Below are 25946 nucleotides of genomic sequence, written 5' to 3' on the forward strand. Positions count from 1 at the left end.
CAAATTGTGTAGGGAGTTCCAAGAATGGATACAGCTATCATAAATCATCACCCATGTTTCTGTAAGTAACGGCAATAAGCTCACTGGTTCATACAGCTAGGCCTGGGTGGAATTGTCTCTTGTTTGTCTTTGGTGCACTGGGGTAAACAGATATCTGTTTATATGTCCTTAGAGAAAGTCATACAGTCCCTCTGGGAGGAACCAAGGGCTAGATCACTGGCCTACTATCCTTTGCTCTGAAGTATCTTGGAAGAAGTTTGTGTGCTAGTTTGGCCAATAAGAAAAAAAGAAAGCATGGACAGGACCACTGAACTAGACATGCAGCATGAGCAAGAAATCAGTCCCTTTGTGGATACACGGGGCTGCTTGTTACTGCAGCACAACATGATTCAGACTGACTGATACATCCTCCTGATATTTGATGTGTGCATTTTTTTCTCCCTGGAAATCCAAAGGAGAGCTATCTTGCAGATTGTACCCTACTTGGGAATATTTGCTGTTTTTCTGTTCCCATTTTTTCTACAAGTTGGTTTTGTTAGGTCTCAAACCTGAAACAAATGGCTATCTGAGGTGTCCATTAACATATCAAAGAAGACCTGACCTCAAGGTTCTCCCAGCATCCCTCAGTTATTACCTATTACAAGGTATGGTTGGCTTACCATAAACTTTTACTTACCCTAAACTTCTTCAGCCCAAGGGCTGGGCTGCCCTTCCCCCAGCTGCCTTTCCCTATATAATCCAGCCATTTTGGTTACCTGGTCTTTTGGTCTACCCTTTACCCTCTTGGCCAGTTTCTTGGCCAGGCTTGGCAGTTCCCCCCCACTCCCCAACTTCTCACATGGCCTGGGGTCATACTCACTCTGGACTCTCCCAGATGTCCCTTCTCTGGCTATGTTCTCCCTTTTATCTACAATAAACCTTCTCTTTCTTCATACCTAGAGGCAGTCACGTATCTCCTTTTTATTTCTTTTTTTCATTCAAGATTCTTGCTGTATGTGCATGTGCATGCATGTGCGCTGTGTTTTTTTTTGGTTTTTTTTTTGTTTTTTTTGTTTTTGTTTTTTTTTTTTTGGTTTTTTGAGACAGGGTTTCTCTGTATAGCCCTGGCTGTCCTGGAACTCACTCTGTAGACCAGGCTGGCCTCTAACTGAGAAATCCGCCTGCCTCTGCCTCCCAAGTGCTGAGATTAAAGGCGTGTGCCACCACTGCCCGGCTGTGTACCAGTTTTTAAACACGGAACATAACTAGACAGCAGTACCTCATTTTTCTCCAGGCTGTACTCTTCCATCATCTTGTCTCCCTGCTCTTGAAAGGTGATGATGATCAAGGCCACGAAGATATTGACAAAAAAGAAGGGGAACACGACAAAGTACACGACGTAGAAGATGGACATCTCCATGCGGTACCCGGGGCTGGGGCCCTGGTTCTCAAAAGTGGCATCCACTGAGTGCTTGAGGACCCTGTGAAGTGTGGGAAGGAGACAGGAGCGATGAAGGGGATGGGGAGGGCAGAGGCACAGGAGTAGGGGAAGAGGAATGGAGAATAATCCCAGTCATTGACTGACAAGCATGGGGTTGACTGTATGCCAGAGAATGCTGAACTTTTCACACTTTTCCCAAGCATCCCCTGGGGAGGTCATTTCTGGCTTCACTTTGCACACAAGGAAACTGACATTCAGCACTTTGGAGAGACTCAGAAAGAAGTGTTCATGTTGGTGTCTAAAGCTAGGTCTGTGGTGATGGATGAGGTAGGGCATCTTGGAAGCAGGCACCAGTCCGTGTGGGGTATTTAAGCAGAAATGGCAGTGGGTGTGAGGGAGACTCAGAAGCATGTGGATGCAAGTGTGGTCAAAACTGTACAGACTCAGGAGCTACACGGCCCAAACATTCTCCTGGTGGGCTCAGTGCCTTGAGTATGGGAACCCTGGGTTCCATTCTCAGGACTACAAAATAAAAATAAAGCTTTGTGTCTGGTGGATGCAGTGTTCATGGCTGTCTTTTGCTCTGTAAATAGCCTCTAATCAAAGAAAAAGTCTGGTGTCTAAGCAGTGCCTGGGTATAGCAGATGGGATAAATGTGTTTGTTCACCACGACGAGCATGGTACTTTGTTTGGACAAATCATTTGTGTGGCTATGAGTGTCTTTTTACTTTCAGTCATGTGTATATTTTCAACTATGGTCCATCTGAGAGCAGGTTACCACAGAGGCCAGTAAAGGATGTTGAGTCCCCTGAAGCTGGAATTATGGGTGGCTGCGAACCACCCGACGTGGGTGCTGAGAACTGTTCAGCTTTTCTATTAGAATCACAAGTAAGTGAGCCCCAACACTTACAGTTGTTTATTTCTGTGTGCATGTGTGTGTGTCTGTGTGTCTCTGTGTATGGGTGTGTGAGTGTATGTGTGTGTGTCTATGAGTCTGCGTGTATATGTTGTATGTGTGTGTGAGTGTGTAGGTCAGAGGACAGGTTTTCCTTCTGTGTGTGCCCCATCATTTCCTGCTGATCGACCTCACTGATCCTGCTTTAATTTTAAAAACAGGGTCTCTCACTGAACCTGGAAGCTCTGTTTCTGCCCTGTAGTATTGGGGTTAGAGGAGTATGCTTCATGACTGGCTGCTATGTGGGTGTTGGAATTCAAACTCAGGTACATTGTCAACTGACCCATCCCTCTAGCCCCGAGGCATTTTTTCAATTTTATTTTTTTAAAAAAAGTTTTTATTTTAAATTCTGTGTATGTGTGAGTATATACACACACGTGCAGTACCCTCAGAGTTTAGATGCTTCAGACCCCTAGAGGTATGTACAAGTGGTTGCAAGCCTGACTTGAGTATTGGGAAGCAGCCGGTGTCTTCTGGGTAAGCACAGTCCTGTTCAGAGCTACCTCTCAGCCCCATGTTGTTTTGAGTCTCACTGTACAGCCCTGGATGGCCTGGAGCCTATTGAGGCCTCAAGTTCACAGAGTCAACCCCCTGCCTCTGCTGCCAATTTTAAGCCTGTGTTCACATTTATGCTGCTAGGGGAGGAATCTGGGCTTCCCCACAGCTAGGCTGGAGTTCAGCCTAAGAGTGACTGACACCCACGCCCCACGGGGCCACCCCTGAACTGTGAGACCGCATCATGGTAACAACCTTGGGCACAGGGCCAGGCTTTGAGAACCCCCATTCTCCCCATTCCCGCTCTGCTCCCCTGCTCCTGGGGTCCGAGGCCCTCACTACTCACTGTGGCCAGCCCTCTCCCGTGGACACCGTGAAGAGCGTGAGCAGGGCCCAGAGCACATTGTCGTAGTGGAATTCATACTTCTTCCACTCGCGGTCCCGGGCCTTCACTTCGTTCTTCTCGTACAGGAGATACTTGCCTCTGTCACAGAGAGCTGGTTAGTTAGCAGGGTGCACCACCTCCCTAAGGCCACGTGTGCAGCCCGGAGGCAGGTGCACAGCTGTCCCTGTGGTGGCTGAGTCCCTGGTTTGAGTGTGGGTGTGGGGGACACAGACAGGATGGAGAGGCAAACACAAGGACACCCTATTTCAGGGTCCTCACACTTTCTTTCAGAACAGGAAGTAGTGAGTTCAAATACTACCCCAAGACTCTGATCCTTTTTGTATGGCAGGGTCTCCTGAAGTAGTCAAGGCTGATGGGGAAACTCTGGCTCTTCCAGCCTCAGAGTCCCAAGCTGTGGGTGACAGGCCTGTGCCACTGTGCCTGGGAAGCATCTGAACAGGGTTGCTCAGATACAACCTAAGGAGGGACTATGGATTTGTGGTTGCTGGGAAATTAGAACAGCTTAGCCTGGTCTGAAAAGATGAGGGGCACACCCAGATTCTCAGACCTTCTCACTTGCTCTTCTTTTATGAACAGGGCTTCTCTGTGAGGCAGGCTGGGCTGGAGCTCCATCTTGCCATCTCAGCCTCTTCTGCCTCACATCACCCAGTCCTTGATTTTTCCTTGTTACTAGTTTCCATGCCAGGGCGGGGAGTGGGCCTGGGTCTTGCTGTGTATACACGGAGCATGCCCACTCACTATCACAGCCTTTTTTTTCTTTTTGAGACAAGTGCTCACTCTGTAACCCAGCTTGGTCTCAAAACTCAGGGTAATCCTCCTGCTGTAGCCTTCTGAGTGCTAAGGTTCTAGGTATACCACATCTGACTTTAAGAACTCTACTCCAGACCCAAGCTGACCTAGAGTCACCCCTCTGTCTCAGAGTCTGGACTGTGGGCCCTGTACCCTCCCCGGCCCTGCCACAGTGTTCCCAGGACTGTGGCCCACCCACCGACAGTCTCTCTCAAACTCCTTGGACTCGTCCGTGCAGTGGAAGAATTTGCCCTTGAAGAGCTGCACAGCCACCACAGCGAAGATGAACATGAACAGCATGTAGACAATGAGGATGTTGAAGACATTCTTGAGCGAGTTCACCACGCAGTCAAACACGGCCTGCAGCAGAAGACGACCTTGACTTTCTAATGGCCCTGTCTCCACCAGTTTGAGTCACTGGGTCTGGAACCCAGTGCTTCTGGTACACTAGGCAAGAATTCTGCCAACTGAGACACATCCCCACCCCCTGGTTTTTTAGATGGTTTGAGGCCCCTGTTGGCCTCGAACTAGGCTCTGCCCTTCTCTGCCCTGACCTATCAAAAGGAATCCTGACCTGGTGCAGAGTCTGCCAACCAACCCCCCTTTGCTGCCACCTTCTGGACAAGTATAGCAACTACATCCCCACATAAAGTGAGGCAAACTGCATCTCCCTCAATGTAGTACTGAGATGAGACCGGGTCCTCTATGGACCCAGGCTGACAGGACCTGGGCTTGTTTTTCCCCAGCCCCTGAGTGCTGGGGTCTGAGGTGAACACCACTGTGCTTCTCAATGTTGTGTATGGAGCACTGTGCAACCTTTCCGTCTGTGTGCGGCCAGCTCCAGGACTGGCTTTCCTGACCCGTCTCACCTTCAGCTTTGGCAGCCGCTTGATGGTCTTTAGAGGTCGTAGCACCCGGAGGACTCGGAGAGACTTGATGGTGTTGATATCCTTTCCTTTGCTATTGCCACTGTTGGGGGATGTTAGGGTTGGAGAAGGGAAGAGACAGAGCAGAAGTCAGCCTGGGGAGGAGGCCCACAACCCCACATGGTCCCACTTGTCTGGACCCAGGTCTGGGCTGAGCCAGCCACATCTCCTCCCTTTCTGGTGGATGGTCTAGTTTTGCCCTGGAAACCAGATGGCTTTGAGGGGTCCTGCCCTCGTCGTCTGTCGAAGACTCTGCCTCTGCATGGAGGCTTTTTTTTTTTAATTAGTTTTTTTTTTTTTGAGACAATGTCTTTCAATCTTACTATGTAGCTCTGGCTGGCCTAGAACTACAGAGCTCCTCCTTCATCTGCTTCCTCAGATCTGGGATTAAAGGTGTGCACCACTGTGTGCAGCCATCGGCACCAACACTTCGTTGCTCTTTGTAGCAAATCAAGGCCTGGGAGGTTGGTGAACCGTGAGATGGATGAGGCCTACCCTCCTTCTTCCCCTGCCCCATATTCCCTAGGCAGAAGGACGTAAGTAACCAGGGGGCTGGTCCTTTCAAATGCCAACATGATCTCAGGTATGGCTGCTGCTTCAGTCTCCAAGGTCCCTCCCTACCTTGGTAAAAGGTAGGACCTGTGGGCTTAACCATGCAGACTCCAAAGACAGCGAGCCCTTAGCTACCCACACCTTGACTCCCTAAGGCCATCAAGAGCTTGAGGTTAATGGCTCCCACTCCCACCCAGGGCCCAAACACAAATCCTAGAGTCATGTTTGTCTACTGGCTTCATGCCCAAGTGTCCACTGTTCACTGGGCTCACCTTTTTACTCAGACCTCGAACATCTGCTTTGTCTTTACATACATACTGGTCATCACTCCTTTCTCCCACTGAGAATCCTTCCTGAATCTGAGCTCTTCAAGAGTGAGGCAGACCTTTGGGTTGGCATGCTACAGTCACCTTCAACCTAGCCCAACTCTGCTGCACCAGCCGATGTCTGGCCACAATCCCTGTTTTTTTTTTTTTTTTCTGTTTTGTTTTTTGTTTTTTAGAGACAGGGTTTCTCTGTGTAGTCCTGGCTGTCCTGGAACTCACTCTGTAGACCAGGCTGGCCTCAAACTCAGAAATCTGCCTGCCTCTGCCTCCCAAATGCTGGGATTAAAGGTGTGCGCCACCATTGCCTGGCCCTGTTTTTTTTTTTTTTTTAATAGATTTTTCTCCCCTATGTTTGCTTTTGGAGACAGAGTCTGATCTGACTGAGCAACCCTGGAATATACTATAGAGACCAGGTTAGCCTAGAATTCAGAGATTTTTTTTTTTTTATTCCTTCTGAGTGCTGGGTAAAAAGGTGCACACCCACACAAAAAAAACTTTTTTGTTTGTTTCTCTGGGTAGCTCAGGTTGTCTTGTAACTCACTCTGTAGACCAGGCTGGCCTCAAACTCAGAGATCTGCCTGCCTCTGACTCCTGAGTGCTGGGATTAAAGGTGTGCACCACCATTGCTGGGCTAGCCTGACAACTTGTAAATTACATTTATTAATTTTGTGAGCACGTGTGTGTCACAGTATGCATGTCAGAGGACATTTGGGAGTTGGTTCTCTCCTTTTACCATATGGATCCCAGGACTGAACTCAGGTTGTCGGGCTTGGTGGCAAGAGCCTTCACACCAGCTTAGCCTTCACACCAGCTCTCTCTGTTTTATCTCCTTGAGACAATGTTTCGCCATGCATCCCATGTTGGCTTCGAGATCCTCTGACCTCATGTGCCTGAGTACTGGGATGATGGGTGTGGCTTTGCACAGAACTGCGACATCCACTCAGCCAAGGTCTCCTCAGCCATGCTCTCCTCCCTTTCTTGGTGCCTCTCTAGAAAGCTATGGGCTCTGTCAGCTTTCTGTCTTAGACAGGAAGCACCTCAGCGGCCCAACTTGTAATGAATTCTTTGGTGTGTTCTCTTTCATCTTGGCTCTTGTCCCAGCTACTGACAAAACTGGTGTGAGGTCTCAGGACATGCAAATGGACCAAGGCTGCAGTCCAAGGGACAAACATGTTCCTATTAGTTACTGTCCAATCCATGGGCAGATCTTTTGGCACCAGGGCTTCTGGTGGAGAGCACCATTTCCTGGCACGGTGGTGAGGAGCACCATTTCCTGGCACGGTGGTGGGGAGCACCATTTCCTGGCACGGTGGTGGGGAGCACCATTTCCTGGCACGGTGGTGGGGAGCACCATTTCCTGGCACGGTGAGAAAAGCCGGTTGTGGCTGTGTGTGATTGCTGTGCTTCTGGCCATCTTGGTGAATGTGTGTGCTTGTGTTCGCGCTGTGGTATGTGCATGTGTGTGTAGATGTGTGCAGGTACCTGTGCATGTATGTGGAAGCCACAAGTCAACCTGAGGTGTCACTCACCTTAGCTTTTAAGGCAGGGTCTCTCACTGGCCTGGGGCTCACCCAGTAGGATAGGCTGGCCAGTGACTGCCAGGGGTCTGCTTCTTCATCCTCACTGCTGGATTTACATGTGCATGCCACCATGCCAGACTTTTCAAATGGGCTCTAGTGACAGAACTCAGGCCCTCATGTCCGTACGTCAAACACTTTACCAACTAAGGAGTCTTTTTTGTTTTGAGAAAGGGTCTCTCTGTGGAGCATGGCTGCTCTATGTACACCAGGCTGACCTCAAACTCAGAGATCCGCCTGCCTGCCTCCTGGGTCCTGGCTGGGATTAAAGGTGTGCACCACCACACCTAGCTCTGATGTTTCTGCTTAGACCTTTTGTTTACTGATCATTAGACGAGTTTTTCTTATTTCTAAGTGCTTGTTATATATCAAGGAAGAATATCAACTTGTATTTATATCTATAGCTCTTTACTGTTTTGGAGGCAGGGACACAGTATATAAATCAGGACTCAAGATTCTCCCGCTTCAGTCACTGAGTGTTGCTACCATAGTGGATTAGAAAGATCTGCCAGGCAGATGCTTCTCAGAGCGATGGCCACTTCCTCCCACACCTCAGCTGCTCTGGCAACCCTCTCTCCAGCTCCTTGGCCCCATTGACATCACATGTGAGGAGGAACACTCCTATTCTAGGTAAGAGCTGGTGGGTCACAGTGGCAGGTGACCCTGTGATCCCTTGTGGCTCCTCCACCCCTGGGAGGCTCTGGTCACAGTTAGCAACAGGACACCAGCAAGAACAAAGGCCACAGAAAAAGGAGGCCAGAATCAACACGGCTGTGAATGGGGCACGGAAGACGAGACAGAATGAAAGGGAGAGAGGGAGAGAGAGAGAAAGAGAGAGAGAGAGAGAGAAGCACTTTACCGTGTATTGCTCCTGATGAGGTGGCGTCGGAAGGAGAGACAAATCGTGAGTAGCCTCAGAGAGAACACAGGACACGCACAGACACACATAGGCACTGGGCTCTGGGACCCCGAGGGGACCAGGGAAGCCAGCCCCTCCTTCAGTCTCTGTACTGGACAGGACATGGCCCTGAGAGAACAGCTCCCAAAGGCAAGTTTCCAAGGATCAAGGAGCCCTGGGGCTGCCGATTACCCTCGGTGAACTAGCCACTCAGTCACTGCCAAGAGCAAGAGAATTGCTTCTTGCAGCCATCCTGCCGTGGGGCTTGTTGTGGGTGAGCTTTGTGGGGAAAGAACGGAGATTTGACTGCTGCCCTGACTGCCGACAAGCCTCATCTGGAAAATGGGCTTGGCTTCAAGATGCTTCATATTGGTATTGGTAGCCTCCACCTAGTGACTCATGGCAAGATGTAGCTCAGGCTAGCCCAAACAACTGATCTTCCTGCCTCAAATTTCTGAGAAGCTGGGATATAGGTGTGTGTGTGTGTGTGTGTGTGTGTGTGAAAGAGAGGGAGAGATAGACTCTGGCTACTCTGGTGGGTGGAGCTTTCTGGAAGGAGAGTTGCTGAAGATGAAATCTAGGACCTCACACACGCTAGGTCAACACTCTGCTGCAGAGCCACGCCCAGCCACTCACTGTGGGATTCTAGGCAGGGCTCTACCCCTGAGCCACTGCTCAAGACTTCACTTTACTTTTCATTTTGAGATAGGGTATTGTTAAATTTCCAGGCAGTCCCTGACCTTGTGATCTTCCTGTCAGCCTCCGAGGAGCTGTGATTCCAGGCGTTACATTATGCCTGGCAATTTTCTCTTTTCAACTGAACAGTATAATGTCTAGGATGTCTGTACAGAGCTCAGGACTCTGACATAGAAGTCCTTCCCACGGGTATTAGAGATGCTTCCAGTGGCACTGGCATCTGCATCAGCTTTTTGGGACCCAGAGTTCCTGAACACCAGGGCAGCACTGTCACTGAGCTCTGTCCCTAGCTGGACTTTGCCTAATGTGCTGCTGAGTCTTGAGTCACTGCATTTACCTGCAGGAGGATGGCACCATTGGGCCCATTTTCCAGATGAGACAGCTGAAGCCCAGACAGGGAGAGTAACTTCCCCAAGGGCACACAGCCAAAAAAACAGCAGACTGAGATTCAAACCCACGTGCAAGCATCTTGAGCTCGAGTCTTCCTTCCTTTGGGGCAGGGCTGTTTTGAGGGTGTTGCTAGAGGACCTCTTTGGTTGTGGGGAGTGTGGCTCTGAGGGTACAGGAGCGGCTTGACCAAGGTACACTCTGCCAGCTCTGTGGGGATGAAGGACTGCCCTGGGGCAAGGGTGGGGGTGCCAGATAGACTCTTGGCAGTGAGTGTGAGATCACGATCAAGCAGTTGCTGTGAGATGTCAGAGCCCGAAGCATGGACACTGGGCGTGATGTCCCTCATGGTGACAGACTGTGAGATGGCTTGTTAATGACGGTGCATGGGAGACACGGCACGGTGAGTGGACAGAGCGCACGTGTATGCACACCCACACAGATCACACATACAGATGTGGGTGACGAGGAGAAGGGTGGGGTCCATCAGAGGATTTCAGCACATCACTAGGAGAGCACAGGCAGGCAGACAGAGTCCTTGCCTCAATCCCTCTTATCCAAGAAGGGGGCAGCCTCCCTCCCTCTCCTTCCTGCTTCTCAGCCTCTCAGACCTTCCAGGGAAGAAAGGACCCTGGACAGGTTGCTGGGCTAGATTCCATTCTCTATACCCCACTGCCTCTGCCTCAGTTTCTCATCTGTGGAATGGGGATCACTACCCTGGTGCACAGCATCATAGATGCGCTTGACTCCTCATTTGGGCCATTACGTCTTGCTGCATGGGAAACCGGGGAACACAGAGGTTTCCAGGCTTGGGGAACTTTCTCTTCTTTCCTTTCTTTTCTGAGACATTTGTGTCCCATAGCCGAGGCTAGCTTTAGAAGCAGCAACCCTCCTGCTTCAACCTCTCAAGGGCAGGATTGCAAACGCTTGCTACCACACCCAGCTGGAGGTATCTCACACTGCTGCTGGGGGTTCCCGCCTTGCCTATGAGCCGAGAGGCTCATGGAACAGACAACGAAGAGAGAAACAGCAAGCTGACGCTCTACCATGACATCAACAGGAGACACCAAGCAAAGACTTCACAAGTTGAGCCGCCCCAGGTACAAGAGATCAGAAGCCTGCCGCTAGAAATTGTGGGGCATGGGAGGGTCCTGAAACCTCTCTTGGGAAGCAAATAGCAACTGGCATCCCTTGTGCTGTTGGGTGTGCAGGAGTGGCTCAACCAAAGTGCTGGCAAGCTTGCACTGAGCTGCAAGCCCAGTCTTTCCCGAGAAGTAGCAGGACCACATAGATTCTTGGTAGTGAGGTACGGGCATGGTAGCGGTCAGCGTATCTCCTCTCCCATCCTACTGAAATATCCACAACTGCAAGCTCTTCTAAAATTCCGAGAGAATCCTTGGCCCATGCTTCCAATGCCGGTTCCAAGGCCAGTTTCTGTTAGGACTGCCAGCCTGCGCAGACACATGGGAGTCCCTGATCTGACCTTCTCTTTTATAGGAATTGAGGGAAAGAGCTCAACACTAGGGATTCGAGGAGCACGGGGTAGCATGTCTGCACTGAATTCATGAGAACACTAAAAACTTGGCTCTAGGGCTCAGGTCTCATGCAAATGCCCCGACCCCATCCCCAGGACCAGAAAAAAGAAAAACAAAAGTGAAGAGAAGAGAATACAGGTGGATGGGGTTGCATGGGGGAGGAGAGAGAGGGAGAGAGAGAGAGACGGAGTCAGAGAGACAGAAGAGTAGATAAAAGGGAAAGAGGGCCAGGAGTCTGGTCAAGTTAGGCTTGCAGGCTATGGAAACACCAACTCATGACCACCATAACCACAGTTCCGTGCCCCAGGGAGTAACTTGGTGGGGCTACTGTGGCCCTTCACCTGGAGACGGGCAACAGTACAGGCCCTCTGTGATGAAGCATGCACTTACTGAGCTGACTGAGGAGTCAGCAGTAAGACAACCCAAAGAAGCCCTCAGGCTTCTGTGTCGGACGAAGTGGGTCAGGGTCCCTGGAAGACCTTCCTTTCTGGAAATGACCCATGTGACAGGCACAACCTAGGTTCCCAAGATGGACTTCCGGACTAGGAGCAAGCTAGGTCTGTCCCTGATATTGATGTCTGCTGTCAGAGACTGCACCACAGCATGTGCTGCCCGGGATCTTGGGATCCCTCTCCGACTAGACCTAAACTGAGCTCCGTCTCAGCATGGGCCCAACACTGGGCACCATCTTGGAATAGCTGCCTAGAAACTTGGATGGCAGAACTCATGTACCTTTGAGAATGGCCACTGTTAAGCGGATGCACAGGTCTCAGGTGACACTCTGGAATGGACATTCTGAACTTAGGCACCATCTTGGAATGATGGCCAGATTTCAGTAAACATCTTCAAGTGGCTTTTTACCCCTTGAGTGCGTTTGAGATGGCTCCCAGGAACTCAGCTGCCATCTTAGGATAGCTGCTTGCTGCCCGAGTACCATCTTGAAATGGCTCTCAAGAATCTGGATTCCATTTTGGGATGGCTGCCCAGATCATTTTGGAATGGCTATCTAGAACCTAGGTGCCATCTTGTAATGGCCACTAAACACTAGAATGTCATCAAGAGTTCATGGGTCATCTTGGAATGGCTGCTCTGCTCTCTGGCACCACTGTGAAGTAAGTGCTGTCATGGAATGTAATTCAGAACTTGGGGGCCATCTTCAAATGGTTGCCATTTTAGAGTGGTCACTCAGAAATTGGGAGCCATATTTAAAACCGCCACCTACAGCCGGGGTGCCATTGTGGAGTGGTGCTAAGGTACATGACCTTGCTGAGGGTGGGGCATCCTAGGAGCCTTGGGAGGAGAGAGACATAGGAGGCCACTAGGTGTACGATGAGGAGCCCTGGGGCACAGGTGGGATGGTACTCTCATGCACACTTGATTTCTGATTGTCTTTTCGGGGGTGCCCCAAAGAGACAACACGCGGAGGGAGATGAGATGTCCTTGGAAGCGGCACAGCAAGAGGCCACCACCTTGCTGTGGGAGGAGTGGAAGGTGGTCTGGTCCCTTCCTTCCGTCCATCCTTAATGGTGATGACATGCACAAAGCCAGTTGCAGCTCCACTGGGGCAGAACCCTCGCTGGCCCATAGCTCTCCTTCCCATCTCTGAACACCAGAATATGACCCGCATCTGACAGTGGGACTCTGACTGGGGCTGGGGAGGGGGACTGCATGGAGACTTACGTGAAGGCAAAGGCCACCAAGGCCCCACTGACCACTATGAAGTCCAGAATGTTCCATAGGTCACGGAAATAGGCCCCCTGATGCAAGACGAGGCCCAGGTCGATCATCTGAGGGGAGAGGACAGTATGCTCAGAGCCTTCAACTTCCCTAGGAGAACACCCACCTGGGGCAGGAGGGGAGGGCAGGGCTCATCTCCAGGATGACAGGTGGGCCCTTCTGAGGAAAAGGAGCTGGACTTGACAGTTCTGAAGCCTAAATCTTTGAGCCTCAACAGGAGGTCATGCATCAGCAAGTATTGTAGACTGTGTATTTAGAACCTTCCAAGAATCTGTCCACCTCTTAATTCCTCCTTGGTGACCTGTGGTTCCTGCCCTCATCATGGCCTACTTGGTCCCTGACAATCTCCTCATCTGTCACCTGATAGCTGCCAGACTTAAGAGCGCTCAAGCAGAGTCCTTCTGCCTACAGCTCTCCTCCATGGCTCTCACTTCCTGGTGTATACACCAAAGTCCTCCCAGTCACTGCCAAGCCTTACTTCTCTGATTTCACCCGCCCCCCCCTCCCTCCCTCCACACCGGTGAATGCCCCTCATCCTGAGGAAGGCCTGTGGAAGCCCCCCTTCTGTTCTTACCTTGATCACCATCTCAAAGGTAAACACGCCTGTAAAAACATAGTCAAAATATCGCAGCACCTGCAGGGATAAAAGGCCAGGGACCCAATCACAGGCTTGACCAGGAAGGGACTCCTGGGAAACCTACCAGTAGCCCACTGCGGGTGAGGACCGCTCTGAATACCTCCCAGAAGCAGAGCTTCCACCCAGTGGGCTGGACAGGGCCACGCCCTGCTCGGGAGCCACGCCCAGGCAGGATCAAAGATGGGCGGGGCTTGAATAAAGGCTTCCAGAAGACTTTTTCATGTCCTTCAAGCCCTTGTGGACTAAGAGGGCCTTGGAGGAACCCACCCCACCTTGGGGGTGACTGTCCTTGGGGTGATGGGTTTGAATGACCAGTGTCCACGCCCTAGTCTCCCCTGTTTCCAGGAGCATCTTCTAAACTCTGGGGCGACCTGGTGGTTTTGTTCTTTCCCTCTAAGGCTTGACTGAATCTCGGATGATCGACCCGCCCCTTCCTCACCCAACTGTCCTGCCCAGAGCTGGGGTTTAGTTGTTTCTGCACGGGTTAGCAATGGCCTTTGTCCTGCGACCCAGGACATCTATGTGTGTGGAGGGGTGAGGGTGAGGGTTGTAGGTTCAAGGCTGGTAATTTCTGAACGTGGTCAGCAGAGGGTGGTATGATCACCTAAATCATACAGTTCTGCATACAATCCTGCATGGGTCTCCCTCCCTTAGGATAAGAAGAAACCTGCACGCCAGGTGGTGGTGGCGCACGCCTTTAATCCCAGCACTTGGGAGGCAGAGGCAGGTGGATCTCTGAGTTCGAGGCTAGCCTGGACTACAGAGTGAGTTCCAGGACAGCCAGGGCTATACAGAGAAACCCTGTCTCAAAAAAAAAAAAAAAAAAGCCAAAAAAAAAAAAAAAAAGAAGAAACCTGCTGGGCCATGCACTGCACTCTAAACCCCTAAGACGGTCTTGGAGGTGTGCCCATGACCGTTTGAATCGGGCCCTGAAGCCTGCATCTAGCTACTTCCCGGCTCACTGATGCTCGCCGTTCTCCTTGCTCATCTGATTCCCGCTCTCTCTCTCTCTATGGCGTGGGTCAAATATCACTTGTGATACCTTCCATGGTCACCTGTTAAAATGTTTCCTAGGCATGTGGCTCAAGATGTAGAGCTCTCGCCTAGCCCTCCCCAGCGAGGGGCTGTGGGCGTGGCTCAGAGACGGAGCATCTGTGGACCGGAAGCAAAGCCAAGACTCACGTTGTTGCGGGGTGCGTTGGGCTGCACCGGGTCCTCGGCGGCCAGCGCGATGCTGCTCATGGCGATGACCATGAGGATACACATCTCGAAGTAGCGCAGGTTCAGGATGTAATGGCACAGCCGGCGAAGGCTGCGGGCAGAGATGGCGGACTCAGATCGCCGTTCATGGGTCCTCCCCTCCTCTCACCACTGAGATGTCCCATTCCACTGTCCCACCCCAGCCATCTGTCAGGGACTCTCCGTGGGGCGCTGGCTGTGTCTTATAGTCCAGGGAAGCTGAGAGACTTGAGCCACCTGAGACAGTAAGACTATCCTCGGAAGACTTTCTACTCCTGGAAAGCTCTGCTTCCCAAGCCAGGCGGAGTCACTACTACTCAGGACTCTGCGGGACATGGAAAGACTTCATTTACGTGTATTCTTTTAATTACATTTATTTATTTGTGTGTGTTGGGTGGTGACTGGGCCAAAGCTCGCCTGTGCAGTTCAGAGGCTAGCTTGTGGGAGTTGATTCTGTGGATCCTAGGAACTGAGCTCAGGCTGGCAGGTCTGGCAACAAGTGCTTCTATCCACTGAGCAATCTCAAGGCTCAGTGTTCCATGTGTAAGGCACTCTAGGGTCTAAAAAGAGGAGTCAAGTATGGCAGCTCCCATTTGTAATCTGAGCATACGCGAGGCTGTGCAGAGGAATCAGTAAGAGCTCAGGACAACCTGACTATGGAGTGAGTTCAAGACCAGTGTGGGCAGTGCAGCCACAGAGTAAGATCTGTTCCGAAAACAAATCAGTCACACATACAGAACACACAGGGCAACTCAATCTCTCTCAATCTCTCTCTCTCTCTCTCTCTCTCTCTCTCTCTCTCTCTCTCCCTCCCTCCCTCCCTCCCTCCCTCCCTCCTTCCTTCCCTCCCTCTCTCTCACACACACACTCACCGAAATATACGTACCAACAAATCAAACAAACCCAAAACAAAACACACTCAAAAACACAACAACATATAGACAGAATCTCTTATAAGCAACATCTTTTTTTGTTTTGTTTTTTGGAGAAAGGGTTTTTCTGTGTAGCCCTGGCTGTCCTGGAACTCACTCTGTAGACCAGGCTGGCCTTGAACTCAGAAATCCGCCTGCCTCTGTCTCCCAAGTGCTGGGATTAAAGGTGTGCACCACCACTGCCCAGCCTTATAAGCAACATCTATCAATAAAACAGCCTACAGCCAATGAACTGAAGCAGGAAACAGGAGGTGGGACATTGGCAGGAGGAGAGAGGATTCTGGGAAACAGGGAGAAAATAAAAGGGGTCGTTGAGGGAGTCACTGCGGAAGGAAGAAGCAGGCCGGGACTGAAGGAAAGGTACCTAAGCATATGGAAGACACAGTTTGAATGAGTTACGTAAGTTCTGAGCTAGTCAGGGAATGAGCCAAAGCTTATGGCCGAGGCTTTTATTAATAAATAATTAGTCTCCGCATTGTCATTCTGGGAGCAGAGGCTGGGGAAAGGAAAAATTTTATTTTACAATAACACACATGCAAAACCAAACCAAACCCAGGGGCCAACAGATGCAAAGGCGCTCGCCTGGCAAACCTGGTGCCCAGCTTTCAGTCACCTGAACCCACGTGAGCATGGAAGGAGAATGACTCCAGGGTCTTCTGACATCCACACGGGAGCCATGGCAACACACATCATACAACCATGCAACAGTGATAACCCCAAACCCCATCATTACCACCACCAACAGAAAAACATCTGGGGCGTGGCTTGCCTATCCGTTCTTACTGTGCCTATGCTAAGAGGCTATTCTCAAGTTTTTTGTTTTTCTTTCTTTTTTTTTATTCTCAAGTTTTTTTTTTTTAAAGAAAATTATAAAGCACTTAGAACAGTACCCGATGTCAAGGTGCCACTTAAACATTTGTTTAGTAAAGGATCGAAATTGAACTTCAGAAAAAAGCTGACGTGAAGGACCCCAGAGCCCTCATCTTTATGGTGCAAGGGTTAGAAACAGAATTACGTTGCATGGCTGTGTACTGTACAAAACAGCCATTCCCAAAGGACACCTCTGGCATGGCAGAGGTCTGGGCATGTACGGAAGTGGTTTTCTATCCATGCTCTTTTCCAGGGCAGCCTATTATGACAAGTTTTATCTTCTGTGAGCGAAGCAAGAAGGGACTAGTTTTCAGCTTCAAAGGGATGGTGGTGCTGAGGGGATCTATTTCCCATTGTCTGTCCCGTTCCCACACAGGGGCGCTCCACCCTGCTCCCAAGCAGGGGCACTACACCCCGCCCCACCTCGCCCCCACGCAGGGGCGCTAACCCCACCCCACGCAGAGGAGTTGGCTTCACTCCTGCTCCCATACTCACGGGTTGGTGGTGGAGAGGATGAACATGGAACTGTAGGGCGGCATGGGCTTTGGGCCATCCTCCCCGGGGTCTGCCTCCTCTTCCTCCTTCTTCTCTTCCTCTTTCTTTGGCAGTGGGTCTGGGTTGGCGTTTTTGTTTACTGTTGGGACAAGAAATCAATACGTGTTTCTCCATGATCTCCCACAAGGCTCTGGGCTCTTGGTCATACCTGGGGCTGACACTAAGCACAAGATGTTTGAGAAAAAGCTCCCCATATGTCAGGCACTACTTGACCCTGGGAGACTGGTGCCCATGATCTCCACCTGACAGAGGAGGGAATCTAGGCACAGAGAAGTGAAGCGGCTAGTCTAAGGTCACACAGCTGGGAAGCTGCAGAGCTGGTGTTAAACTGGGCAAGCACTCTACAAGGTAATGGAGACCCTGTTCCCTTATACTTTTCTGATGTTACTGGGACCTGCATGGGGCAGCTGCCCACAGCCCTGGTTTATAGAGCAGAAAAGTCAGATGCCCGTGAAAACACCCAGTCCTGACCGTGGCTTCTCCCTCCTGGGCAGGCTCTCGGGATGAATAAAGACATCAGCATGGTTATTAACAACAGAGATGAAGTCTAGGCTGGCCTTAAATTCAATGGGTAGTTAATGGTGGCCTTGAACTTGTGAACTTTCTGCCTCCACCCACCTTGACTGAAGTGGTGCAGGAGTGTGTGCTAGGCAAAGACTCTTCCAACTGAGCCAGATCCCAGCCCCCTCCCGTTCTTATTGCGCCACTGGACCAGTTACAGAGGATGCTTCCAGCTGTGTGGCATGTCTCGGACAGCAATGGTGGACACCTAACCCTTCAAGCTGTCCCCGGGCCCCCATTCCCATTTGGGGATTCCTTTCTCCACTGTGGCAGCGTGGGCTCTGTGGAGGGAAGGCAGGGTGCAGAGAACAGCCACAGGCCAACGCCACTGAGGGCTACCCACGAGGTCTTACTCCCCCAGTGAGCATGGACTACAGAGGAAAAGGCCCAGGCAACCCCGCAGCTCCGCACCTTGGACCACAGTGTGGTTGAGGGGCGGGCAGGCCGGGGGAATCTCCACCGCCATGTGCTCGGGTTTCCTGGCAGTCTTCGCTGAGTTGGGCTGGGTGCTGCTGGGGTTGGTGACGATAAGGCTGTTCTCAGGAGTCTTGGGGGGGCCGGGGTTGGACGGGTTGCCCGGGTTGTTGGGCGTCCTGCGGCTGGCAGCGTTCTGGGGATTGGTGGCCAAGGCGGGACCAGGGTTGGTGCTGTTCCCGATCTTGGCGGGGCTGGGGGGAAGGCCGCTGTGGCCCAGGCTGTCGTGGGGACTGGCAGGCTCCCCGGTTGCCAACTTGTTATTCTTCATGTTGTCAAGGTCCTCAGCCAGAGGCAGGTCCTGGCGGCCCAGGTCCTGCTGGATTGGCCTGGTGGTGGACAGGTTGGGACCAGACATGGGGACCCCGGAGCCCTGGTTCTCTCTAAAGAGGATCAAAGTGGAAGAGTGTTAGGATGAGCAGGGCAGCCACGACCTACCCAGGACCACAGCAGAGTGCAGGGACAGTACGTGCACTACTCAGCTACACTACCCATGAGGCTTTACCCACCCTGAAAAAGAAAGGGAAAACAACTATTTTCTGATTCTGCACTTCACAGATGGCTGCACTGCTCCAGGCAGGCCACGTGGATATGAACTCCTGTGATAAAATGGGGCACACTCCGTGAACTCTTTGTAGTGCTGGGGAGGACCCAGGCCTCACTTATGCTGTGGTAGATGTCTAATACTGGGTCACACCCATTCCTCTCACTGGGGATTCCAGCTCACACCCGGGTACTACTGGGGATTTTTTGCTGGCCCAACATGCAAAGCCCAATCATAAATTTCCAGTTAATCAATCTATGTTTATATGTCTGTCTATCTATCTATCTATCTATCTATCTATCTATCTATCTATCTATCTATCTAGTTTCTCTGTGTAGCCCTGCCTATCCTGGAATTTGCTCTGTACACCAGGCTAGCTATTAATTCAGAGATCTGGCTGTCTCTGTCTCATAAGTGTTAGGACCAAAGGCCTGCACCAGGCCATCACCTGGCTTGGTTTAGCTTGTTTGTTTTTGTTTTTTTTGACACAGAGTCTTACAATATAGCTCTGACTGTCCTGTCCTAGAACTCAATATGTACACTAGGCTAGCCTTAGACTCACAGAGCTCTAACTGCCTCTGCCTTCCAAGTGCTGGGATCAAAGGTGTGTGTCACCACTGCCCAGCTCAATTTCCAGTTAACTGTAAGTGTCTTCAAGGAAGATTCACAAGATACAGAAAACTGCAGTTGGGCCCGCCCCACAGTGCTTAGGAGAGGTGGTGGGCTGTATTATGCGTGTCTCAGACAGGGCCCCAGTTTCGGCTTCCATGGTTTTCTCCCTTGGGGTATACTCTGCCGAGGCCTAGGAGACTGTCCTAGATCACATGGAGGTGATCATAGAAGTAGCTGCCTCACTGCACACTTCCTGTACCCTGAAGACTTCATGCATTAACACAGCACCTGAGACTGGTGACAGGATCAGCCCCATTCAACAGAATGGGAAACGGAGGCAGAGAGGAGAGGACATTTGTCCTACATGAACCAGCTTGGTTGGGACTGAACTGGAATCTGGTCCTATCTAGAAACCTTTAACTTCTGCATCACTCAGCAAAGGAACAATGTGGGGTGCATGGAGGTGGAGGTATTGAGGAATGTGTGAGGACCACATGTTAAAGGATCACAGTTCTCTGGTACACAGGCAGTGTAAGCCCAGAAACTCAGAACTGCAGCAACCCTCTCTCTCCATGTACCATTGGGGAGTAGGTTGCCATGGTGACAGATGCAGATGGACCTAGACTGCACAGCTGATGCGAATGGTCAGCAGACAAGTCCTAGGAGTGGCAGATGTTTGGTGGCTCACAGGTCTGTGCCAGGAGTCAGGGGCATGGGCCTCAGTTTGGCCGCCTTGGGTACCACCAGGTCCAGCTGCCGTGCATGAGGGAACCTGAGCCTAGCACCTACTGCGCGATGCAGGAGTGAGTAGTGTTCTGTGATGCATGTTTCAAAGGGGAAGAGAGAGGGGAGTGTGGAAATGGGATCAGGGATGAAGAGAACATACATGACACCACCAACATCCCAGACAACGAAATGCACGGGGCAGGGCTGTGGAAACGGCCCGAGCAAAGCCCAAGAGAAGGGGAAGGAAGTGCAGAAGCTCACAGGAGCCCCCAGCTCTCTGAAACAGAATCAAAATGATCCTCAGAACAGAATCTTTTCAACAGCACTTTACTCTGTAGTGCAGGCTGGCTCCAAACTCATAGCAATCCTCCTGTCTCAGCTTCCTGGGTACAGGTTTCTAGGCATGTACCACTATATCCAGCTCTAAGGCTTTTGATGTCTTTCAAGGAGAGATTTAAGTATTGTTAATATGGTCTGAGCACATTTACTGAGTCTTTTGTTGTTGTTTTTGAGACAAGGTCTCTCTATGTACCCTTGGCTGTTCTGGAACTCACTATGTAGACCAGACTGATCCTGAACTCACAGAGATCCACCTGCCTCTGCCTCCTGTGGAGTATACCACCATGCCTGGCCAGTTGATAAATTCTTACTATAATTCACCCTTTCATATTATAGATTCTGTATCTATGGACTGAGCTGACTATAGAGTATAAGGTTTCAATAATATTTATTTTTATTTTATGTATATCTTTAGGGCATGTATGTACGTCTGTGTGGCAGTGGGTGTCTAGTATCCCTGGAGACCATGAGAGAGCACTGGATTCCCTGGAACTGGAGTTACAGAAGGCTGTGAATCAACCATGTGGGTGCTGGGAACTGAACCTAAGTCTTCTGTGCAAGCAGGAAGTGTTTAAGTGCTGAACTTCTCTCCAGCCCCAAGACTGAAAACATTAAAATCCAACCAATCAACCAACAAACTGTGTTTGCCCCAAATATATATAGACTGTCCCCTTTTGTCTCTTTCCTAACAAATACAGAGCATACAGCTGGGCAGTGGTGGGCAGTACACTGTTAATCCCAGCACTTGGGAGGCAGAGCCAGGTGGATCTGAGTTCAAGGCCAGCCTGGTTTACAAAGTGAGTTCGAGGACAGCCAGGGTTACACAGACTGTTTCAAAACAAAACAAAATAAACCCCCAAAACAAACCAGCAAAAAACCCTCAAAACCACCATCAACAAACCCCAGGATATACCAATGGTCTTACCCATTGCTGGTCCCTGCATACTACACTGGTGTGCCCACTGGAGCAACAGCGGCATTAATGTGGAGATAACCAACTGCTTAATGACTGAATTTGAGGGCTGCTCCACAGGAAGGAACTCAGAGCTGGTACTGTGAACCGATGGGTGTGGAGGCCATCAGCCTCAGTGGGAGCCCACTGTCATTAGTTTGCTAAACGGCCACTGCTTTCTAAATATTTGTTTAGAAAGAGTAATGGCTGCCCACAGATTCATCGCATTGGGTGTTCTGAGTCACCCGGAAATGATCTGAAGTTCACAGAGCAGAAGTCTGGGGTCCACGCAGACACTACACTGTTTTATAGATGGGGCCCAAACATGTAGATTTTGGTATCCCAGAGGGCCTCAGCATGACCCCTAAAGACATCCAAGGACGGCTGAACTTAGGACTGCTACTCATTCCACCCGTGCTGACATTTACTGAGTACTTGCTGCTGGCTCAGCGTCACTCAGCACAGTTTATATGTAGTTATTCATTCAAACCTGTACATTTTAGTCTACTGTTCACCCTACTTGCCGATAAATAAATAAGGACATTCTAAAAGTCACACAGCCAGGCAGTGATAGGCAGGAGTATTCAGAGTCCCTGCATTTCAGCACCAGGTTCTGCTCATGGTATGACTGACATTCAACATTTAGAGACTTTGAAAAACTCCTCCTGGAGGACGGGGGTGTGGTATAGCTGATAAGAGTACTTCCCTTAGTGTGAATAAAGTCTGCATTCCATCCCAGCACCAAATAAAACTAGATGTGGTAAGTGCTCTTCTGTAATTGCAGCACTTGGGAGGTAGAAGCAGGAGGACCAGGAGTTCAAGGCTGGCCTTGGCCTTATGAGATTCTATCTGAGAACAACAGAAAGCCCACCTCCTGGAGCACTGTTAGGGATGACCGCATCGTTCTGCCTCCTCAATACAGCAACAGACACAACACAAGGACACAGGGACACAAGGACACTATTCCGCCCCACACTGTCAGTTGCTCCTTATCCTCTTAAGGGACTCAGGGTCCTACTAGCCCATCACTGATCCTCTCCTCACTGTCTTGCAAGCTGTCTCTTGGTTGACCCCAGGACCTTAGCATATGCAGCCCCTGCCTGAAACTCCCCTTTTCTCTAGTTGTTCTTCCTGTAGGTCTGACACATCTTGGTCATATTTCTCAGTGTCTCTGCTCTGGTTTTAATGTTTGCCTCATCTACCCAAACTCAAGTACTCAGAATGTTAATCCCTAAATTTGTCTGATGGTGTTTTTCGGAGATTTGGGAGGTAGTTGTAGCTAGATAAGAGCACCAGGGCAGGGTCCCCATGGTGGCATTATAAGAGGAAGAAGAGACTGTAGCTGGCATGACAGTTCTGGGTCACCCTCAGAGTGTCTGACATTGTGCTGGTGTGTTCGACTCTGCGGTCTCCAGAACAAGGATCTGGAGAGACTTCCACTCTCTATAAGTAACATGACTTCAGGTATTTGGTTATAGCAATGGAAACAGATGAAGTCAACCACTCTGTAGGGCTCCCATTGCCTGTAGTTACTGGTTGGATTTCACAGCCTGGGTTAAAATACAGCTGATACGACCAGACCCTTGGGTAAGCTCTCATTTGGTTGAGAATCTCACTACTCACTGTGTGGTCCTGGAACCTGCACTGATCTGTTCTTGTTAGGAACAGAACAGAGTCCTGCCCGGTCACAAGCTGTGCTGCCTAGGCTGGTAAGATGCTTGGCACCTCAGAACCCACACAGGGAAGGAGAAAGCTGACTCCTGCAGGTTGGATAAATCCTCCCTTCCCATAGGCCTGGGTCAGAGTTTGTATGTACTGAAAAAAAAAAACCAGTCTGATACTCTCCTAACAATGCAAAGGTGTATCAAGAGGACATTAAATAATAATAAATTATTATTATTTTGAGGCAGGTTCTCATTGTAGGCCAGGATGGTCTCAAACTCGCTCTGTAGCCAAGAGTGGCCCTGAAGTCCAGATACTCCTGTCCAAACCTCCCAAACACTAGGATCATAGGAGTGACACCACACTTGGCTTGAGAACAGTCTTTTATAACAGGTAGACAAATATCTCTATCAACACAGAAGTCCCTGAGCCTCTCTGTGGAGTCACTCCAGGGTCTTCCATGAAGCACTGCAAAATGTTATGAGAAGGATAAGAGAAAACTACTGGTAGAGTGCTGTCACAGAAGATGCCTCAGGCCAGAGTGGCTTTTCAGATGTCCACAGGGACACTATCAAGAAGGCAAAGGACTGGCTAAACGGCAGCTGCTGATGCTGAGTCCCGAGTGCTTTATGTGACTCGCCCATTCGAGCCTTGGAGGTGTACACTTGTTTACCTGTAGCAACGGTTCTGCCATTTTGGGGAGTCCAATACACAGGTGGGAACACCAAGGCTGAGGAGTACATTGGCTCAAGAATAAGCAGCAAGCAATGAAAAGTTATACCAATTCGGTGACTACAGGCTTTCCCAAGCGCACGTGTAAGACGCACAATTCGATAGTCCTATAGCCCAGACTTTTTAAGTATGTAATGTTGAGATGGGATGTAGTTCCGTGGTATGTATGTACTGCATGTACTGTAGCGGCTTGCCTAGAATCCCCCAGTGAGGGGCGTAGCTCTGCTGTAGACTGTTTAGAAAATGAGGTCCTACAGCCATCCCAGCACTGAATTGCATCTGTTTCCCCATCTGCTAACGAGGACTATGGCTACTGGGTACATCCCCATGACTTCCGGTATGCTTGGTCTGGTGACTGTCACCCTAGCTACCGAGAACTCTGTCCGGAGTGAGTTGGAGGTCCACCTGGGCACCCAGTTCCCTCCCAGAGCCCACTCACTTTCTGCGCCTGTGTCTGCGCTCCCTGTCATCGTGGGCGGGCGGCCCGTGTCGGTGTCGCCGCTTGCGTTCCCCATCATCGCCTTCGCCGTCTGCAGCGCGGGCCGGCCTAGTGGCGTCGCGGGGACGAGGCCTGCGCTCCGGCCTGTCGTCGGGTTCGTCCCCGGGCCGGCGACGCGCGCGGTGGCGGCGAGGCTCGCCCTCGGCCACAGGCCGGTGCGTGTGGCGGCGGGGCGCGTCCCCGGCCTTGGCGCGCTCGGCGTCCGCGTCCCAGGGTGCGTGCTCGCGGGGCGGCGCGTGCTCGCGCTGCTGCGGCTCGCTCTCGCGGCCGTATGGGCCCTCTCGTCCAGGGGCGCGCTCGGGGCTGCCGGGCCAGGCGCGCCGTGCGTCGGGGTCGCGCGCGCTCTCGCGGGGCCGCGCGGTCGGGCGCAGTGCTTCTGGCGCACGGCTCTTGTTGGTGTTGTTGTTCCGGTTCTCCTGCGGGTCCACCACGAGCGGCCGGTCCAAGTGCGTCTTCACGTCGGACCGCAGCGGGCGCGCGTAGGCTGTGGGCCAGCGCTCAGCCGCGTCCCCGTACAGCGCCTCGCGGCTGGCCAGCAGGTTCTGCTTGCGCATCTCGCTGGTGCGCTGCTCCCACACCGACTTGGCAGGCTTCTGGTTCTTCTGCTGCTCCTTCCTGCAAGGCAAGCAGGGGAGGCTGGTTGCCGTGCCATGCAGTTGAGTGTGAAGGTGGTCGGATAACAAGGGTTGCGATCCCCCCCCCCCTCCAGTGGATTCTTTCAACTTTTATAACATTGATGTATGTGTTTGCATGTGGCCACCGAAGTGTGGCCACAGAGGGCAACTATCTGCAATCGGTTCTCTTCTTCCACTATGTAAGAGCCTGAATTTAGATTGTCGGGCTTGGTGTCAAGAGTCTTTACCCACGGAGCTAGCTTTCCGGCCCTTTCTTTTGGATTGCTGAGTAGGTCAGTTTCACAACTCAGTTTCCCCACTACTATGAAGACAGGTGTGGATTATAGACACAACGGCTTATGCCATGTGGAAGGAACTTTAGGAGTCAGGGTCTACTTGGAAGAACTTAGGCTATGAAGAACCTGCCTCTCAAGGGGCTATTGGGCCCTTCGCATCCTTCCTTCCTTCTCTATGAGTCTCCAGCACCTTGAGCTGAGCAGTTTGGGTTTTCATTAAAATATCCTGCCTCACTACAGGCTCCCGTTGTCTCAGCAGCAACGCTCCTGCCTAGATTCTACCGGTCAGGGACTGCGTGTGCGGTTCAGTGATGGAGGCCTTGCCTGCCTACCACAGGTTGAATCCCTGGGTTCCATCCCCAGTGCCAGAATGAAAGAACGAACAAATAAACAAATGAACAAACACATAGTTTAAATGGCAGCACGTGAAGCTATGTCTGATCCTTTTCTTCTGGGCTGTGAGCAGTTGGCGTGTGCAGATGCGAGCCATGGGCAGTCTTGGAGGGAAGCAGTTAGCTGTGCATGCCTTTTGGGTAGTACTGGTCCAGTGGGAAGCCCGCCCTGCGATAGCCACTCCCCCTGGCCATCAGCAGAGGCGTGGCTCTGAACGTGGGTGTTTCTGAGCCCCCCCTTTAATGAAGACACATTCCAACTCACTGCTTCTGAATCACCAGTGAAATGTCTGCTCTTCCGTTAGAACCTGTCTTGAATCCTGCTGCACCCATGACCCTGCCCAGTCCTCATCTCTTTTGCCTGGGCCAGCCCAGGTTCTTGAGCCCGACCTTCAAGCACATATGAGATCCCCACCCTGCTACATTCTATTACCTCAAGAATAACCAGAGGGCATCTAGCCTGGTCTTGACACTCCACTGCTCAAGAACTCTCTCTGGCAATAACTTAATTGGGGGGAACAACTCTTGGAGCCAAACCCCAAGTTTTCCCTGTGGTCTAGCCTTGCCTATTCTGTTCCGCTTCCTTACATTTTCCTCCAAGTCTGTCTCCT

The 25946-nt window shown here is 51.1% G+C and overlaps 1 protein-coding gene across 4 annotated transcripts in view; it reads right to left on the reverse strand.

The window, feature by feature from the left end:
• Nucleotides 1–25946, reverse strand: part of Cacna1a (calcium voltage-gated channel subunit alpha1 A) — a 227284-nt gene that overhangs the window by 59140 nt on the left and 142198 nt on the right. For all 4 annotated transcript variants that reach the window (XM_028755489.1, XM_028755490.1, XM_028755488.1 and 1 more), the window contains 10 exons: nucleotides 23974–24648; nucleotides 17905–18350; nucleotides 16873–17011; nucleotides 14519–14648; nucleotides 13274–13333; nucleotides 12643–12749; nucleotides 4935–5034; nucleotides 4265–4425; nucleotides 3217–3354; nucleotides 1259–1460 (listed from right to left, as the gene is read on the reverse strand). In XM_028755489.1, coding sequence (XP_028611322.1) covers nucleotides 1259–1460; nucleotides 3217–3354; nucleotides 4265–4425; nucleotides 4935–5034; nucleotides 12643–12749; nucleotides 13274–13333; nucleotides 14519–14648; nucleotides 16873–17011; nucleotides 17905–18350; nucleotides 23974–24648 — 2158 coding nt within the window. The remainder of the gene's footprint in view (nucleotides 1–1258; nucleotides 1461–3216; nucleotides 3355–4264; nucleotides 4426–4934; nucleotides 5035–12642; nucleotides 12750–13273; nucleotides 13334–14518; nucleotides 14649–16872; nucleotides 17012–17904; nucleotides 18351–23973; nucleotides 24649–25946) is intronic.

Source organism: Grammomys surdaster, unplaced genomic scaffold (assembly GCF_004785775.1).
Source record: "Grammomys surdaster isolate TR1022 unplaced genomic scaffold, NIH_TR_1.0 126063, whole genome shotgun sequence".
NCBI lineage: Eukaryota > Metazoa > Chordata > Mammalia > Rodentia > Muridae > Grammomys > Grammomys surdaster.